This window comes from Galleria mellonella, unplaced genomic scaffold (assembly GCF_026898425.1).
Source record: "Galleria mellonella isolate WM207_F2 unplaced genomic scaffold, CSIRO_AGI_GalMel_v1 utg63, whole genome shotgun sequence".
In the NCBI taxonomy this organism is placed as follows: Eukaryota; Metazoa; Arthropoda; class Insecta; order Lepidoptera; family Pyralidae; genus Galleria; species Galleria mellonella.
The window spans coordinates 10389507-10404697 of NW_026442130.1; the positions used below are offsets into that span (position 1 = coordinate 10389507).

At 29.8% G+C, this 15191-nt stretch overlaps 3 protein-coding genes across 7 annotated transcripts in view; 1 reads left to right on the forward strand and 2 right to left on the reverse strand.

The window, feature by feature from the left end:
* Positions 1 to 892: 892 nt before the first annotated feature.
* On the reverse strand, positions 893 to 10015 carry LOC113521978 (uncharacterized). Of its 3 annotated transcripts, XM_026907677.3 has the most exons (10): positions 9855 to 10015; positions 5504 to 5549; positions 4890 to 4922; positions 4623 to 4661; positions 3406 to 3450; positions 3041 to 3061; positions 2544 to 2585; positions 1916 to 1945; positions 1534 to 1593; positions 893 to 1052 (listed from the first exon to the last, which is right to left on the reverse strand). In XM_026907677.3, exons 1-10 carry the CDS (start codon positions 9867 to 9869, stop codon positions 1021 to 1023), a joined length of 363 nt encoding a protein of 120 aa, XP_026763478.1. In that variant the 5' UTR covers positions 9870 to 10015; the 3' UTR covers positions 893 to 1020. The 3 variants fall into 3 exon arrangements, with proteins under 3 accessions (XP_026763478.1, XP_026763479.1, XP_026763480.1); XM_026907678.3 differs by lacking the exon at positions 4623 to 4661; XM_026907679.3 differs by lacking the exons at positions 4623 to 4661; positions 4890 to 4922 and having other exon boundaries at positions 9855 to 10014.
* Positions 10016 to 10371: 356 nt separating this feature from the next.
* On the forward strand, positions 10372 to 12639 carry LOC113521977 (uncharacterized). Of its 3 annotated transcripts, none has more exons than XM_031909789.2 (5): positions 10372 to 10472; positions 10915 to 11093; positions 11177 to 11344; positions 11766 to 11975; positions 12406 to 12639. In XM_031909789.2, exons 2-5 carry the CDS (start codon positions 10974 to 10976, stop codon positions 12562 to 12564), a joined length of 657 nt encoding a protein of 218 aa, XP_031765649.2. In that variant the 5' UTR covers positions 10372 to 10472; positions 10915 to 10973; the 3' UTR covers positions 12565 to 12639. The 3 variants fall into 3 exon arrangements, with proteins under 3 accessions (XP_031765649.2, XP_026763477.2, XP_052755733.1); XM_026907676.3 differs by having other exon boundaries at positions 10381 to 10472; positions 10871 to 11093; XM_052899773.1 differs by lacking the exon at positions 10372 to 10472 and having other exon boundaries at positions 10487 to 11093.
* A 144-nt stretch (positions 12640 to 12783) lies between these two features.
* The window catches only part of LOC113521858 (dynein axonemal heavy chain 10), a 99043-nt gene continuing 96635 nt past the window's right edge, over positions 12784 to 15191 (reverse strand). Inside the window, exons 92-94 of the mRNA XM_052899772.1 lie at positions 14821 to 15000; positions 14127 to 14273; positions 12784 to 13375 (exon numbers count right to left, since the gene is read on the reverse strand). Coding sequence (XP_052755732.1) covers positions 13229 to 13375; positions 14127 to 14273; positions 14821 to 15000 — 474 coding nt within the window. The 3' untranslated portion in view covers positions 12784 to 13228. The remainder of the gene's footprint in view (positions 13376 to 14126; positions 14274 to 14820; positions 15001 to 15191) is intronic.

Genomic DNA, 15191 nt, shown 5'->3' on the forward strand with positions numbered 1-15191 from the left:
TAGCTATATACAGAATTACTAAAATATTAAAAATACAAACATATAACTTCATACATAGTCTCTGACAATTATGTTGAAGCCTTTAATAAAAGGTTCTCTAAGAAGTCAATTGTTATACAAACTAACAAATGACGTTGGTTAATGATGTTGGTAGTTCTTATATATCTTCTTATCTGTATGTAAATTAGGTTACCAGTATATACTGTTAGTATTATCTGGTTTAACTTTATGTTATAAAGTTAAATTAAAAAGTAAAAACGATACAAAACGGACTCCAACGAATATATTTGAAAGAACAAAATAATCAATGCTTAATGGTCTATAATAGTCCATAATGATGCTCATCTTTACTGAATTTATATCTGAGTATAGTTATAAAACAATTTGCAAAAATATAAATTATAAATTAAAAATAACCTATGGTAAATACTATAGGTATTGGCGACCCGCACGCATGCTAAAGGTAAAGGAGTTAAGGGGCCGCCTGAAAATCAGCGCTATATAGGTACATCTCGCTGGAGCTGTATATATATAGCAACAGCTGAGGCGGCTCCTATTACAAGCAACGTTAATTGTTCTTTTTTTCTTTTTGTTGTTTTAATATTTATTTTCTTAATTATGGTAATAAAGGTCATCTATCTATCTATCTATCTATAGGTTATTTTTTTGTTCTGTCACAAATCAATTTTGCTCGGCTGTGTTTATGCGATTATGTTTCGATTTGAAGGTTGGGATATAGCACTGAAATTAGAGTAGTGCATAATGTTTCATAAAGATGTATTCTATGATCTTCATGGATTGCTGTCCATGTTAATAGACGACAGTTGCCAATTTATGTTGTAAGCGGAGAAGAAAGGCATTGGAGACAATGTTATTGAAATAAAACTCGGACTAGATATCTGAATAGCAATTACATTATTTTTATTTTGTAAATATTAATAATATCTGTGCATGTCATAACATTTGGGTTATTTAATAATTAACAGAGGTGTGAAGTATGCTTGCAAATTTAAACAGTTTTTACTTTCCACCGCGAGCGCCGGGGAACGCATCTGAAACGAAAATAACATTTTGATAAATTCACATACTGTTTTTTTGATGACGGCAATAAGTGTATTTAGTACTAGTTGCATAAAAGGATTATATGTTAATCTGGGATATATACAAAATCTCATTTAAAGCTGTTTAAACGTTTGTGTCATTGAGTAATATATCCAAATAAAAATATTACAACACACTCATTCCGTAAATCGAATTATAATATTAGTAAAAAAATTAAAGATAAGGATTTGATGCTACGAATAAGTATTGTTCGCGCGTCTAAATTACCCAAAAAATTAATACAGACAAAATGTACGATATGCATTACAATGTCTTTTTTTCCGGCCATTGCTTTGGTTCATTGTTGTCTAAAATTGGTATTATAATTGTTAAAACCAAAAAACCTTTAGTTTTTATCAAGTAATTGTATCCTTGAGCTAAAATAAGTATTTATATAATTATTTTGATGATATAATATTATTATAAACTTACATTGCTTGTAGGGGTAGTTGGGACTAGGACGGCTGCCTTCAACCAATGCGGGTCCGGTGCCTGCAAAAAAAAGTATATAAATGTACTAAACATTCTACTGAAATACAATTATATTCTGTGATTCTACAGGCATTTAAAAAATTAATAATATTATTAGAATTCATTTAAACATATAACAATTATAGGAACCCTAATGGCTTTGTCAGTAGATATTAATTATTAATTCTATAATATCAGAAACATTTGTTATTGTTAAAGTTCAATAAGTAAGTAATAAATTAATGAAGATGAAATAGAACGGGCACTTACAAGGCGACATGCATTGTGGATATTCAAGAATCTGAACTAAAAAATCTAGTAAATAAACAGCTTTTGAACTTACTAATTGGTTCGTATCCACCGTTGGAGTTTGCTGTAAAATAAAATAAAAAAAAACATATAATTTTAATGTATAATAAATATATGAAATATATAAAAAATATTTAAACAAATAGAGATCCTTCTATTGGATAAGTCCGCCATTGTATATTAAATCTTTTAACGTGTACAATCTAAATTAAGTACAATAAAGATTTTACAATACAAAACAATAATTTCATGTAAGAAATCTGGTCAAGCTTTCGTGTTCTATCTGAAAGTGTTATAACGTATATATCGATACCTACCGATACATGAATTCGCCATGTATTTAGAGGCAGTAGTTAAGATATTCAAATATAATTACTCTATGTATATGTTGTTTACTATTTTAAGAAAATATTATTTATATTAGATGTACTAATACAATCAAATATTTAATAATATAATTAAATATTTTTTCACTATCTCTATTATAACAACTGGTGAACAAAACAACAATTGGTGAATTTGTCACGATGGCCAACTGATCCGTTGTCATTCAGTTTCATTCTCACCTATTGTCCTTCATTGGCGTTTTGCCAGCATATATTGAGTTACAATTCCCTAATCACCCATTAAAAAAAATCGATTATAAAAAAGAAAATACTCACGGTTCGTGGGCCTGTAGAACTGTGGGTCGGGGTTGTTGATTACTGTAACAATGCATTAATATATGTTATTAATATTTCCATCTCATGAGAGTTCTTTTTTTAAATTATTTCAAAAAGGAGGAGGTTCTAAATTTGTAAAATTTATTAAACTTTACGAATTTATAGACTTTTATTGGACATTATTATTTATCTATTATTAAATTTTCCATCGAAAGTTTGTTTGATAAAGATCGCTTATATTTAAGGTTTAATGCATTCATATAATTATTTATATTAAGATATTGTTGGGGAGTTGTCAAAAAAGATAATATAATATTATATTATTACATTACTATTATAGGATACTATCAATTCTAAATCGATTTTGTAGACATTTCTTTAATCTGTAAAGTTTAATCCCAAACTTTGAAGATTCATAACAGAACATAATTATCAATTTCAAATCATTTCTTTTATGAATTAAAAAATTTAAAAATATTACAAAATTGATCACTCACCGAAGTCCCCACCATTTTGGGCTGAAAAATAAAATTATTTAATAAGAATGGGTTACGCACTAAAATAAACTATTAAAAATATTTTACATAATATTATTGACATAACTCCCTTAAAGTGGAGGCCTTTGTTCTGTAGTGGATAGTTAACGGCTGATTTAAAACAAATATGGTATCTGTGTAAGGAAAAAGGCCTTTGGCACTTGAATCACTATTAGGGATGAAAGAGGTCTGGCGTGATGTTAGACAGGTAAACATGAATACGGGTGTGTGTATACAGTATAAAGTTTGTAATACATAGGTTCATTTAAGTTTATTTATATATATATATAAAATATAATATTACTGTAAGTGTAAAATATCCTTACGGTTTGTGGGCCTGTAGAAGCCAGGGTCAGGGTTGGTGATTACAGCTGTAACAATAAACAATTAATGATTGTTCTGTTTGACGACTTTCTTGTTTCAGTATATTTATGTTCAAATATACCTATAACAAAAAAATATTATAGATAACTGGATGATAGGTCTTGATGTCAGTCTGCTGAGCACGTCATCGTGATAAAATGAATGACTGGACGTAAGTATCTATTTCAACGAAATTCTCTAATTAATTAAATATTATAGGAACAAAATTAAAGAACTTTTCTCGAACGGTACTTAAATATTCGGTCATTTATTTTCCTTTAGGAACGGAATGCGAAAAAAAAATTATAATGAAATAAATGAAACTGATATTATAGTTTTATTGACATTGTTTTATTGAAAGAATCATGAGATTCAGATTGATCAATTCATGGTGTTAAGTCACTTAGAACGTGGAGTTGGATTGTCATGTTCTTATATAAAGATTACATACAATTGGCCAATTTAATCACTTATTTTTTTTTAGAATTAATTTATCACGTAGATTGTATCGCGGATACATTTAGTTATTTATAAAAAAAATGTGTCAAATTACCACCATCAGATTACATAAATTTTAAATAGAGTAAAATCGATTCTATAAAAGAAAAAATGAAATAATACATTACTGAAAACCTGAGCCAATAAAACATAATACACTGAAGGTAAGGAGTAGTAATAAATATTAAATTATATAGGTAGGTAATGGAAATCCATAATGAATAAACGAAGCTTGTCTCTTTGTCCGCTAACCATTGTTAAAGTAAAGCAATTCTAATGTAATGTTTATGGAATGAATATTAATTCAAAAAGATTGAAATATGACAGATAAATTAGATGTTTGGCTTTGGTATATAGTAAATGTTATAATATTTTTATAAGGTAATTTAAATGCATAAGCAAAAGCAGGAAAATCTCACCATGCTATGATTCTCACTCCTCAGCCTTAAATGAATAACCTACTATGCGAATATTCATTATAATATCCAATATTTCTACTTTGGTCATTTTTTGGGGTTTCTTTTATAATTTTATATTTTATTTCTAAGCGAATTTCATTGACTGATAAGGATAATAATAAATCATGTAAAAAATGCAAACCTAACCCAACTAAATGTGTGAATCAAGACGAAGTTGTGCTAAGTATTTATGTAATTTATTAACTATAGCATGCGCGACTTACTGTCTTGGCTGTTGGGATCGCTGTTGTCTACAACTTTAACTGAAAATTTGTAATACAAATTCAATTAATATGCCTAATATAAACATTGAAAATGTAGTTCTTTATTCAATATCTGATTTTCAAAAAATTTACAATATATTTATAAGTAATTAATTTGTAATTAATGTACTTATAATAAAACACACATGAGTGTGGCTAAAATATTTACAATTTTATAATTATTATTATGAATAGATTTTATTTCAATAAGTACGTTATACATTTTACCTCTATAATCGGGATTCTCGTCCACTACATTGACTGAAACAAAGGAGTTAAACAGAGATGTAAGCAGTTAGATATAGCATTATCAACGATAGTTATGACAAGTAGGCAGTTATATGTACACAGATCATAAAAAAGTAAAGTATGTTAGAAGAGTAAATAGATAACACAGCGAAACAAACACATAAGCTATATGTAGGTTGTGGTAAAAACAACCTCATGTTTTATTAACGGAGCATTATTATCAAAATAAAAAAAGAGTTTTTACATGAGTATAAATTACAAATGTGGATGAAGCAGGTGATAGAAGCGGTAAAAACAAAGACAGAGATAATTACTAAATATATTACTTTATATATGAAAGGAAATTTATATTCTATAACCTAAGAATAAATTTACTTTTACATAATAAATATGTATTCTTAAGGACAAACACGACCGAAGATGAAAACCATTTAAACATGTAGTTTTTACTATATTTAATTTTTTGGGACTAAAGTGTAAACTTAACTAAATTCGTGGTAATTATGATTTCCATAGCTCTTTATAAAACATATGAGTAGTTTATATAGTATTTCATGTAATATTTTTAAATACCTGTCACATATTTTACGTACCTCTGTCTTGGGCCGAAGCCATCGCTACTATAGCGACGAGGACGATCTGGGAAAGAAAAAATAACTTCATTATGCTAATTTTCAATTAGTAATGAAAGTAAACACTTGTGCGTATACTGAAGTCGACACAATCAATAATTTCTTTCATCATAGCTTATTTATTTAATAGTTTAGCCATCACGTATATGCCGTGTTATCGATAATTTGGTGTCAAATTGTCATCAGATGAATTTTTCTTTCCGATAAGATAATCTGGATGCTGTATCAGTGCTACATGCAAAATAGACATGCTGTATACGTATTTATTTTCATTTATATCTCTTAAATTAACAATTATTTTTTCGTAATTATTGGCAGAAAGCTAAATCCATTCTGATCCTAGTTAAGATTGTTGGTTGGTTTAATTACGGTAATTTTAATAGTATATTTTTATATATAAAATAGATATATCCAATAATTTTGCTCATGATTAACAACAGTCGTTTAAAGTCTAAACTTAACGTTTTCCAAGCGTTCATAACATCGTACCTACAATTGCTGTCTCTATGAGTCCTTTAGGAGCTATAGATCAGATTTATTTTGAATATTTTTGCAATGGTTAGTTGATCTGTCGGCTATTTGCTATTTATTGACTATTCTTATGGTATGTATAACTATAGGTACTCATGCGAAGATTTTGTTCTTAGTACTCAGTTAATTGTTTATATTTTCCTGTGTAAAGTATGTACAATAAAGGTTTTACTATAACAACATCCACTGCGATCTCACAAATATACAGAAGTTTTATTATCTACAAATTATCTTTGGCGACACACTTATACTTTGATTGATAGACTTCCGCTTGTCAGTATTAGAAATCTCTCGAACAGGAAATCAGATAGAATAATCATTTGTATACATTGTGTTTATGTTGTTCTTTATGAATCTACGTCTACCTTTTAGAATATCTCTTTTCGCGAATAATAACAGTCGGTATATGGAAGGAATCGATAGAATATTGGCTCGTCGCCGTGTGCCAAAATCTTAAAAACTTGAGACAACTCGTTGGTAATTGGAACAAGATTTTAATTTTTATTTTTCGTGCGAATTTATTTTTTGTTCTAGTTCGACAATATTATTATTTCGGATTCAGAATCAAATATTGAACTTGCTGTATAATTTTTGGATCGCGGGACAATAATGGCATCAAAGTACACATAGATAAATTATTTCTAATTTTGTATATAACTACCATTATGATTTATTTTGGTTTGTTTTTTCTTGTTTATTACTTAAACTTAGATATATTTGTGTTAAAAGTTTTAATCTAGTCAAATGCTAAATTATATAAAGATAAATAAAATTTATTTAAGGTTCAAATAGAAATGAAATTTTTACCTTTCTTATGACAATATTTGCGAATTGCTAGACATCTGAACAAACAAAGCGCAAACTGTACATAATGTTTGTCATGACTATGAATAGAAACAGAGACTAAGTTGTTAAATGTATGCAGAAATATATTTATTAACTTTTATATATTTAATATGCTGCAAGTGAAATTGATAGCTTATTTTTAATGTCCATTTTACACTTTTTAATAAGTAGATACAATATTGTGTGTAATATTTTAGAATTTATTGCGTATCAGAGATGATCTAAGATGGCAAACTAAACATATTAATAATAATTGATTTTATTAGATTATAATTATGAAAAAAATTGTAGCTATGGAATCAATACGGGAGTTAATTTAATATATTGATTGCACAAAATTTATTAAATCGGTTCAGTATCTTGTGAAAATATCGCATAATAAACAAGATACAGCTAAAATAAGAATAGCAACTTTTTAAAGTCGTGTAAATAAATTTCACTCATTTCACTGCCACTTATCATTTTGCTTATCAACTATAAATTTGTACACAGAAACATAAAATGAAGCAACCGACTTGAGAACTTCTCTTTGAAGTTGGTTAATAATTAGCTACCTACTTATTTTTAGGAGAGCAAGCACTTTAACAAATTTAGACCAGATATTTTGCGACGATTCTTTTCAATATTGGCCGGGAATTTGATAAGCGCTTAGGTTATAACTAAAATTTGTTGATTAACTAATCACTGCGTGATCGTGTGACACGTAAACTGCTAATGAAAAGATAAGTAATCGAATATTTATCACATACCTATACTTGTGTGTAAGTTTAATTAAAATTGTTTGGAATACGGCATAGTCTAAAAAAAGTTTGCGTTAATTACGTAGATACATATTTACACCAGTTACTGTTTAGTCCTCGTATTACAATATACCACCAAAAATCAGCGCTACGGATACTCCGCAGCTTAATACTGAGTTGGACTTTTCAAAATAGAGGCACATAAAATTACCAAAAAATTTTTGTTTCGCTTATAAATTCATGAATTGTGTACTTGTAATGGTAATTAAATAATTTATCTATCTATCTGTCTTTTATTATTAAAATTCACGCGTACTAAGTGGCGGTCAAAAGTTGACATTACAAATAGGTGATCGAATTTTAAAATTAAGATTAATTCTTCTAATTAGTAAAAAAAAAAAGAAAAGATAAAAGGAGAATATTAAATCTAATTCTTTAGCAATTCCATCTGTTTGCGTGTATCAGGTCAGTTAACTTTTATGCACATCTTCCTCCTTTATTGAGTAATTGACAATAAATTTTTAACGGATCTTTTGTTATATGTTTTGATCTTCTCTCACAAAGAGGCCACGGCCTTTCTGCCATTATCAAGGTCAGCACGTAAATAAAATGTTTGCTCTTTTTTTGTCATTTCGTTTAGTTGTGTCTGTTGTGTAGACAATTGCATCACCACTCTTTATATTAGTATTTATGTAAACCAATCTATGTATGTTGGGATAAAAGTGTTTACCTATTATAATTTTTTACTAGTTATTGGACATATTTATAGATATGATCACATTTTTGTTCTTTAAGCATAAAATGGGAATCTTTAGGAAATCAGTAACTATTTTACCAGAGGGAGACTACAAAAGTCGATTGTTTGGGTACCTTTGTCCCATTCGTGTTTCTACCGTGAAGCAGTTGTGTTTGCATGGCTGTGTTTCGGTTTGAAGGGTGGGATATGGCGTGAATTTATAGGGTACAGAGGAATAACATCTGAATGCTCAGGATTGGCAACGCATGGGGGGTATCATGGGCGAAACAGTATACTCTGTTTTGTCCATGGTACTGCCCATGTCTATAGGCGACGGTTACCACTTTCCGTCAGGTGGGCCGTCAGCTTGTTTGCCATTCTAAGTTGTATAAAAAGAAACATATTAATTTAAAACATTGTGCAGAATTTTTTTATGTAACGTAGAATGGTAAACAAACTAATTGCCTATTCGAAAGAAATTGATTACTGCCGCTTGTAGACACGAAAAAAAAACATTGACATTACAGAATATTCTGTGATCCCAATGTCCTCTTGCGTTGCCGTTTCTAAAGACTATGGTGTTATGCCTCCATAACCTGTAATTACATGCCATGGAAGAACACTGCTTCACGACAGAAACACGAGCAATGTAAAGTAGGACTGTGAGGAATTTAATACATGAGTGTGTGGCATACCTATTATAATATAATAAAAGATTTTAGGTGCTATATTCATTTGTACTTTACTATGAATTTTTAGTGATCAAATACGGTTTAATAAATATAGAAAAATAGGTAATATAAGTATTAACAACGATTAAATTGAATTCAAATATCATAATAAAGACTATTTCGTTTCTGTTATAAAATATTGACTTTGGTTTTTCTTTCGGTGTGTGTGTTTTTTCTTTTGTTACAAACTAAGTCCACAAATATACGATATATGCACATTTGTACACAGCATTTAATTTTGAATTATAATCTAATTCTTTTGTTTTCTATTTCCTATAAGTTTTTTTTATCAACAACTGTGTTTTTGTCTGCTAATATATCATGTAAATTAATTGCAAATTTGTTAAATTTAATACTAGTCTATTAAATACCGTGATTCCATTTTAAAATGTCATAAACCTCTCACTAGATAGTGATTAGGTATATAATAGACAGAACAACTTTTTAAGCAAATTCAAAAGAGAACGTCTTAATTTGCAATTTAAAAGTCTTTATTTTTTTATGTGTATGTTACAGAACATCTTAAACAATTCTCAATTGCTTATAACGGTTTTATAATTTTTAGTATTATTCCCATATGGATCTTATTTTTAATTTCCTATGATAGGAAAAAAGTCACTTTGTTATACACTAATATTGAGTAGCGTGTAATCAATTGGCTAGTAGATAAAAATTAATTTAATAATTATAAAACAAATCGTTTGAAACTATATCCAAGCAAAACTCACCACAGCTCCTTTCATTGTTAAAAAGTAAAATGAAAATCGGTCACAAATAAAACGAAACGTGTCAAGTCTGAACTTAATGTGTTATTTCGTGTACTAAGCGTATTCTTTTATAGCTGTGACTAGATAACCTACACCGACCCGGGCAAATATTGTAAGATTCGCTTGTTTAAACAACTCTAAGGTTCCAACGAACATACATGATTTTCCTTTATGTATTCCGCTAAATTTACGAATTTATTTTGACAATGTTTACAATGTAAACACGTGGCTGTACACAATGATCGTTTTCGGTGAAAGGTACAATAATATTTTTAAATGACGTCTTGTATTTGTTAACAGGAAATTTACTAATTTAAAAATGTATAAATGTTATTGTTCTTATCTCCTATTAATTTATTTTTTCGTTTAAATTCTCAGAAACAATAAAATACGTAAGTATTAAGTAGGTATTTAGTTATTTCCCGCGCGAATGGGTATTACATTTAGATAATAGGTAATATTTTTCATCAATTTTCGATTTCAGCTGACAATAAATATCTTCTCTATATAATGTCATAAGGCTTCTGAGCCATATATAGTGGTTATATACTTCCAAAATCCACGCGCATACAGTCCGGGGTAAAAGCTAGTTTGATATTAAATTAATAACTTGCATACATTTTTTTGAGTGACCACAAACACCGTGACACGTGATATACATATAACGGTCCTGTTATATGTATATCACGTATCACGGTGTTTGTGGTCATATTCCTTCAAAACGGCTCGACCGATTTTTATAATTTTTTTATGTATATTTGTATAAGAATAGGCCGTAAAGTATATTTCATACCACTAGATGTTTAGGGTGTCCTTGTCCCCAATTTATACCTAAGCCAGAACAACATTTGCTGGGTTAGCCAGTTTTTTTTATAACAAGGTATATGAACTAAGGGAAACATCATATATATATATAGTTTTAATGTCATAAATGTATTTACGCTAAGTTTGAGCTTCCTTTTCGTACATTTATTAAGGTACATCATTGAGAAAATTAATTATCTATTGCGTTGCCCATAAGGCTGTATGCGCTTATTTCCTTTACCGCTCTCTATTGGATAAACGAATAAAAACATCAAAATGTCAAATTTACTTACTAATGTTCATGAATCGGCTTTTGTTTCCGATTCTAAAAATACGTATTTAGTAACAGGAACTTATGAATATTATCATTACATGTGCGATGGATTTGATGATAGGGTGATTATTTTGATATATAAAATTTTTGATGTATAATATTCCAATTCGTAAGAATTTTAGGTTATGTTTATTTACATTTTCAGGGTTGGGGATGTGGCTATAGAACTTTACAGACGATATGTTCCTGGATGAACTATAACTATCAAAATAAGGAGGTTCCCTCTTTGAGAGAAATACAAGACATTTTGGTACAGTTGGAAGACAAGCCGAAATCATTTTTAGGATCAAGACAGTGGATTGGCAGTTTTGAAGTAAGATCCAGTCTGGTTTTATTTTTATTTTTTGTATTGAATGTGAAGTTGTTGTAATAGTGAATAATATCCTTTATGGACTTTAAACGATTTATATATAGGTAGGTATTATAAATGTTATTGAATAAAATAGGAATCAATATTAACCCAATACCCAAGGTGTAATGTTTTGCAAGTCCCTAATAATAAAGACATTTAAAATTAAGAAAGTGTACTCACCATTGAACTATTACTGTTTTTCTAGTTAGTTAGTTTAGTTAGTTATCATTTGTACAATTAGGGTTAATGACTCTAAACTTGTATTAAGTTTACTGCAATAATGGAAAAGTTATCACTTTAGATAAATATCTTTTGTCAACAATAATATAAGTATACTTATCTAACATTGTTGTATTTTAGATATATTATTATTTATTTTCAGGTATGTCTAGTTATAGATAAATTGTATGATGTCCCATGTAAAATAGTTCATGTAAATAAAGGAGATGAGTTGCAAAAAATTGTGGAAGTTCTTGTGACACATTTCAAAACGTTTGGCAGTCCTGTGATGATGGGTGGAGATGTTGACTGTTCATCTAAAGGCATCATGGGCATTCGGTTGGGGGAAAGGGATGCAAGTTTATTGATAGTGGTTAGTTCTTGTAAAATACTTTATTCACTTTATTAATAATAATGTTAATTAATAATTTAAATTTAGTATTAATTTACAAAAATAATTTTTTAATCAAAATAATGAGATTCCCAAATCTACTATATTTATATTTATAGTTTGTGATCTTCTCTATTATAATATCTATTATAATTCTGAATACATTTTTGATTATTTTAATTAAAAGTATTTATTCTCATGTTACCCATGTATTTTGTATTATATATATTAATGTGACTAAATTTGAAATTGTTTAAAAAATACATCATAGTCATATTTAATATTTACCTTATTTGAGAAATAAACTTTCTTTTTTTTCAGGCCACCATGTGAGATAATTTTATTCTAGAATACCTTAATTTGTCTTGATATGGTCTATTAGTTACAAAATAAATCAATTTTCACATTTCAGGATCCTCACTACGTTGGAAGGGAACAGACTAAAGAATTCCTCTTCAATAAAGGTTGGGTGAAATGGCAGCCACTACAGGATTTTTTAAGTTCCTCATTCTACAATTTATGCCTGCCTCAAGTTAAAGCACAGTATAAAAATGAAGATATGAGTAGATAATATATAAGTATAAAATATGTAAGGAATAAAGGTATATATTTCCGTTTATGAAATAAAATGTTAAAGGAAATGTAATAATCAGTCTTTATTTCAAAATTCATAACTATATTAGTCTTAAATTGTTTAATACTGACATTAATACTAATTAGAATCATAATCATAATACTTACTAAATCAGTCAAAAGGACAAAACATTATTAGACTGTTTTAAGCATAAGACACACTTAATGTGACTAAAGTATAAATTTAAATTAATGTATACTCCAGTAATCAATGTAATAGTTATTTACAATCTGTATAATTATTCTGCTATATAAGTGAGTGCTCAGATGAGTGACTTTTTGCTCACAAAGGAAACAATTCCCAATGTATTTCAACTGAAGACCCCACAGACAAGCATGCAAGGCAATTTTTGTATTTGGAAAGATTAACAACGAATACACATGATTGTCACTTGTCAAAGAAAAGTAAAATAAAACCTTATAACAGGCTATCTAGCCAGCATGACAAAAATGAGTTAGAATCTTCTCCTTATGATACTTATCCCCAGTAGTGGGATATGTGATCTCTTGCAAGATGTCGTTATGCTAGTGTCATTGTGAATTCATAATGAAACTACGCAAATAATATTACGAAACATTTGACAGATTAGCTATATCATAATTCAGTCTGAGTTCATAATGAGACAAACACCCTGGAGGATCCAGTGGCTGCAGTGTTCCGCGGTCCACAGGTCGGACTCGAACACCAACCCTACGCCCATCGCGTTGCGCCGCTGCGATGTCGTGTACACGGGCGTCCGTAGTGTGTTCTAGAAACAAGAAATATACATATTTGTTCATATTTATTTTAAGTAGGTCACTGCAAATATGGAGAATTTCTGCCAATGAGACTGAAGATATATTTTGTCACTAATAAATTTACGCAAAGTGTAAATAGTAGTATCTTATCTACTTAAATTTGACCCCATGACCAAATTTGACAGTCCGGCCACGGAGTACCAACACCATAACTAGGTATTTCTATAATGTGAAAGTAAGTTTGTAACCTCTTGGCACCATAACCATAACGGAGAAGGACAAAGGCTATAGAAATGTGTAGGCACATTAATATTTTTCTGTCTTCAACTAAACAAACATCCTTTTAGTAGTTTACATAATACGTATTTATTTATGTTCATATATAATTTGTTATCTGTAGCGGAAATAACCGTTTTTTTTAGTAATTCTATAATCAAGGTCACCGTTCGACTGCAATTTACGCATATTTAGACTGTATTGTTGTTGAAAAATTGTGTTGTTTAGGGGAAATTGATTTACGAAAATTTTCTGGATGGTTAAATAGTAAATATTTTAAAATGCTATAGCTACATCATGCCATAATAATAAAGCGGTAGATAAAAAAAAATATGTAGGAAGCAAAACAGCAAAAAATTTAAAGCAATAAAAGTAAAAAGTTCATTCCAGGGTCGTAAAAGTGAAAAGCAATGAAATAGCAAAAAAAAGGCAACAAAGCTAATAAAAGTGAAATAGCAAAAAGCAAATAAAAGTACAATAGTTAACCTGCAGTTTGAGTTTGTGGAACTCGATGGGTATGATGTACATAATGGGGAGCTCTGTGACGAGGACTTTAGGATGCGAGCGTCGCAGGCAGCCTTCCTCCAGGTCCCATCGCGCACCTTCCAGGTACAATCCGCGGACGTAGCAACCCTAAGTACATATGCAATGCCTGTATGTATGGCTATTATAATAGGCTATGTAGAACATCGTAGCTGTTACGAATATGATGTCGATTACTATCCTATATATCTAAATCATACGTTACAATATGATTTTTTTTTTTTGTAATTTGGAATAGCAACAAATTTCTGGTCACCGTAATGAAAGTAGTAACCAGTTTTTCCTAAATATAACGATAAGACATTCATATACGAAAACCACGTATCAATAAAGAGTTGCAAAGTTGCTTCATAATCTACGTTGGTAGTTTGACGTAATTTTTTTGGGTGCCGAGAAAATTTTGTTTAAGAGCCCCAGACACGTTAAAGTTAGCCTTGGGGTTACCAATTCATCAAAATAATATGATGAAGATTTGATTATTGTTTGTAATGGAAAAACAAAGAAAATACTTAATCGATTTAAAAAAACTCTTAATATACCTATAGAAAGCTATATTAACAGCGAGTAATATGCACTGTATTTTATCTACCCGTGTCAATCGAGACAGGATGTTAGCAAAATTAAAAAAGACCAGTACGGTGCCGGGTCGCTCCTCGATATCGTCGGGCGAGGTCCACTTGGTGACGCGCGTGAACTGCGTGGAGCGGTCGAGTGGCCAGGTGTAGAGGCGACAAGCGATCTGCACGTGCGCGATCAAGTATGACTCCGGAATGTGCAGCCCCGACAGCCACATCACCACCGGCTCCTCCATCGTCGCCTGTGTGTAGTGGTATTTTTTTATGATGCGTAGTATATCTAATAAATTGAGGGCCTATCTAATGGAAAGTAGTAACCGTCGCCTATAGAAATGAATAGCACTATGAAAATTACAGAATACATTATCATTGGATATCAGTTTGTGTTGCTATTTTTGAGCAATGATGTTAACTCTATTTCCACTTCTCGTCT